This window comes from Impatiens glandulifera, chromosome 6 (assembly GCF_907164915.1).
Source record: "Impatiens glandulifera chromosome 6, dImpGla2.1, whole genome shotgun sequence".
Taxonomy (NCBI): Eukaryota; Viridiplantae; Streptophyta; class Magnoliopsida; order Ericales; family Balsaminaceae; genus Impatiens; species Impatiens glandulifera.
The window spans coordinates 10,427,588-10,431,939 of record NC_061867.1 but is presented as its reverse complement, the minus strand read 5'-3'; the positions used below and the strand labels follow the sequence as shown (position 1 = coordinate 10,431,939).

The 4,352-nt window shown below is 34.6% G+C and overlaps 1 protein-coding gene across 1 annotated transcript; it reads right to left on the bottom strand.

Moving 5' to 3' along the window:
- Positions 1–1,643: 1,643 nt before the first annotated feature.
- On the bottom strand, positions 1,644–4,130 carry LOC124942309 (indole-3-pyruvate monooxygenase YUCCA2-like). The gene is made up of 4 exons (XM_047482786.1): positions 3,205–4,130; positions 2,578–2,826; positions 2,176–2,298; positions 1,644–2,085 (listed from the first exon to the last, which is right to left on the bottom strand). The coding sequence occupies exons 1-4, from the start codon at positions 3,910–3,912 to the stop codon at positions 1,873–1,875; spliced, it is 1,293 nt and encodes a 430-aa protein (XP_047338742.1). The 5' UTR covers positions 3,913–4,130; the 3' UTR covers positions 1,644–1,872.
- Positions 4,131–4,352: the final 222 nt, after the last annotated feature.

Below are 4,352 nucleotides of genomic sequence, written 5' to 3'. Positions count from 1 at the left end.
GATCAATAGTTTTTGGTAGTTGTAGGGACGAATGTAATTTGAATTATACTGGTTAAAATTTTGCCATAAATCATGTATTAGGTATTATAAGATGGCTCTTAATCATCGTTTTATTTTAAACAATATACTACTCATATACAAAGATATAATTTACCAATAACACTTTCACCGGCGTATGATATGAAATGTGCCGGCGCGTATAATCACAAACGACGCTAATAACCTTTCCGACGCATAAATAAATAAAGAAGAAAAAAAGAATGCTCTCATAAATGTTCTAGCGGCGCATAAAGTGTGCCGGTAAATAAAACTTATGCGCCAACTTTAGCTTCTATCTTATTTACCGACGTTTGAAACGCCAATACAATATATTAGTATCTTATTAGCGACGCTTTCACTATTTATTAGCTGAATTTATATTTAGCTACGTTAACACATTCACTGTTTGTGACAATAATAATACGATATTAATTTAGAATAAAAAATAAATTAAACATATAAATACCAAGTAAAAGACATACCTTGATTTATATACCTAGTGGGATTCAAACAACATAAATTGGATTAAAGTAAAATCCATATTGGTTAAGAGCTATTAATGCTTAATTTTAATAGTTTGTTTATTTCCCCAAGCTTTGACTCAAATAAATAACACTTATTAGCATATATAAAGAGTTATTAAGCTCAAAAGTGTTCCACTAATTACAAATTACTAAAAAGTAAGCATGGAATCATAAGTACTTAGTACAACCACTATCTTAGATGCCATTTCTCTATAAAGAGGTGGTTTAATTAGTACTTAGTGTCATGACTTAGAAAAGAAATGGTGTTCCTCATTTGCATTATTCAACTCACCTAGAACTAGGACTAGTCTTGGTTTAACAAGCCCATGAGATAGAGCAGAAACACCAACTCATTACAAATCGGTTGTCAAGTTGTTTTCGTCCAAATCGTTATCCGAGTCAATATCATCCTTAAATGATGTCTTATTCTTATTTTCATAATTGATTTGACTTTCAAGCTTATAAATTTCTTGCCTAGATTTTATTATATATTTTTTCGATTATGAGAGTTAATATCACTTATTAATGGTTTAGATGTTATCATTTTCCTCATATGACATGTGATGCGGTAACCAAAATTATTCGATTAGATTGTGGTCCTCTTTTTCTTATGTTATATTTTCAATCAATCGCAACTACTTAATTTAGAATCATTAGGGTTAAAATACAACTAATTTGCTCCACATGCAGAGTAGTAATGTTAGTAAAGTCGGGATCATCCAGGGAGGCTCCGGGCTTCGAAAGACCACACTCCCAAAGTTGACTACTTATGTACTATTTTTCATTCTTCTTACCTAAAAAATATATTTTTCACTAATCCACAATAGATAAGGGAATCACTTCTCATGGTGCAAACTAAACAAATTACATTATAATACAAGTCACAATCTCATTTATCATAAGTTAATCAAATTACATTTAACAATGAAACATCAAAAGAGAAAAAAACCCCAAAATACTCAAAGTTCTAAATCAAGAAAGTTAAGACTAACTTGGAGCTCAACTCTCTTACTGATGCATCTCGAGCATGATCGGGTGATCGGACTCCCTTTTGACCGTGAACTATTTATGTGCTTGAAAACATAGGGTACCATACATACATACACAAAAAACCCATAAATAAATAATTAATTAACAATCAAGCCTTGAGACTACTTCTAGCTAAGAATCATCATAACACATCCAAAATACACCTAGCTAGCTAGCTAACAAGACAACAACTTCTAACTACTATACAAATATATTTACATATATGCATCTAAAAACAATAACCAATTAAAACACACAAATAGTTCCTTTTCTTGTAAAGTCATGGAATACGAGAACAACGATGCACGATAGAGGACTTTGGCGTAGAATTCCATTGCTTCTTGATGTCGTCTGCTATCCACCTTGCTTCCATGGAGGCGCCAAGAATTCCTCGCTTTGTGAAACCGATAGCATATAACCCATTCTCTCCTTTCCATGAGCAAGGAAATGGTTTTTGTGGAAACCCATCTTTCTTCGAGAAGAAACTAGTTTCCTAAACCCAAACCATAAGTAAACGCGTAAATTCACTAATTCCTTTTGGCTTTTTACATTCAGTAACCGAAAATGTAAGGATGGTGTGTACCTTTAACCAAGTTGGAACATTACTCTTGTAACCTGTGGCCAAGATGATAGCATCAATATTTTCCTTTCTTCCATCTAAAAATTCCACTTGGTGATGTGTTAGCCTCTTTATTCCCGGACATACCTATAAAGATTATAAGGCATTAACAAAACATATTTACCAAATTAAGCATCCATATAATTTTGTCGGCAAATCTATGAAAGATCTCCCATGATCATATATAATCAATCACACTTTGTTGCAATTTGGTTTGTTCTCTTATAATTAATTTATATAGATGCTTATTTTCTAGTTTTATTTTATTTTAATTAGTTTCTTAACACTACCATTAAACTAATCATTCTCTTTTTTTTTTTCTTTGTACTTGTATAACAAAGACTAGCGAAATTAAATCTAACATACCTTTATGTCTCCAGCCCTAATTCTCGCAAGGGTGCCAATATCCAAAACAGGCGTCTTTCCATAACTATTCTTGAGTTGGAGGGGACCGAGCTCAGGTCGAGTTAACCCGAGCTGAGCAGTGTCCCCCAACATCAAGGACGACATTATAAGCAAGAACTGATCCACAAGCTTAATTGGAAACCATTTGAGCAAACACATTGAAATGCCAAAAGTTGATCCTCCAAGCATCTCTTGGGGTAAGACATGGACCTAAAAAATGGGAAAAAAAAGAGAGGAAATTATTCAAAGCTATAAAGTGAAAGACTAAAGATAAAATAAATAAAAATTCATTTCTCTTCTCTCCAAGGTTACATGATGATATACAATATTTAATTTAAATAAAGAATATATATATTCTGTACTTTAGAGATTTTTGGGTATTGGTAGGACTGCTGCATGCATGATCTAACCATTATTTTTGGCTCAGATAAAGTACTCCGCATGCAAACATACTCCAAGAAAGTTAGTGCAAATATATTTATATTATTAAAGTATAAAACTTTATAATATAATAATAATAATAAAGATATTCTCAAGTTATAACTATTTTTTTTTAGCATATTTTGTTTAATGATTTAGAAAACTTACCGAATCTCTCACGACAAGTGACGGTTTAGCTTGATGATTACATAGGTCTAAACAAACCTCCATGCCCGAATTTCCACATCCGACCACCAAAACCTTCTTCTCTTTGAAACATTCGCCGCTTTTATAACAACTCGTATGAACAATGGGACCAGAAAACCCTTCCATCCCTTCGATATTCGGCACCAACTCCTCCGCATTCTCTCCGGTGGCAACGATTAGCCACCGACATACGTACTCTCGTACCTCCTTCAAACCCTCGCTCTTCACCCTCCAAAATCCACACGCGGTGTCAAACTCGGCACTCACCACCGTTTCGCCAAACGCGGGCTCGAGCCCGAAATGCCTCGCGTACCCTTCTAGATACGAGACGAATTGTTGCTTCGAAGGGTAGGTTGGGTAATTTGAAGGAAAAGGAATGAGTGGTAGCTCACAATATTGCTTTGGGAGATGAAGTCGGAGACGGTTATAGGTCTTGAGTTGCCACAAAGAAGCTATGCAATTGCTTCTTTCGAGAATTAAGCTCGGAACGCCTTTCTCCTTGAGACAAGCGGCTACAGCCAGGCCCGATGGGCCTGCACCGATGATAACCGGCCCTGGAACCCATACTCTCTTTACAGATTTGGTTGTCATTTTGATGGAATCAAAATGATCATGTTGATCATGACCTCTCTTGCCTCCAACCTCCTGTAGGTAGTCTAGGAATTCCATTAACCGCGTAAATATATATATCTAAAACGGATAATTTGTCGGTCTTATCGTGCATGAAATAAGTAACTCATATTCACGAGTTCTCGAGTTAGACTTAGGAGGGAGATCTTAGATTAATCAGCGGGAATTGGACTTGGGACTTAAAAGACAAATAGTGCCAATATATTAGGAGAGTAAGAAGAAGAATGAAGATGTGAATCACGATGGAATTCATGAAGAGGATTCAATATATATAAATATATATAGAGATGTAGATGTGAGAGTGAGAGTGAGATAGTGAATGGCCAGCCAAGATGTCATAATGTGGCAAGTGGGACATCCTATAATAGTATTAACTACCATTATAACCAACAACAACCACTTCTTCACCCAACTATTTGAAGATTTTCTTATTAGATTTAAATTATTTCTTATATGGGAAGCATATATATATAAATAAT

Bases quoted from the DNA above. Each gene is read 5' to 3' on its own strand.
- LOC124942309 (XM_047482786.1), bottom strand. From the start codon at position 3,912: ATGGAATTCCTAGACTACCTACAGGAGGTTGGAGGCAAGAGAGGTCAT. The intron at 2,827-3,204 runs GTAAGTTTTCTA...CCCATTTTTTAG, and splicing joins CACTTGTCGTGAGAGATTCG to GTCCATGTCTTACCCCAAGA. The intron at 2,086-2,175 runs GTACACACCATC...GTTTGGGTTTAG, and splicing joins ATGTTCCAACTTGGTTAAAG to GAAACTAGTTTCTTCTCGAA.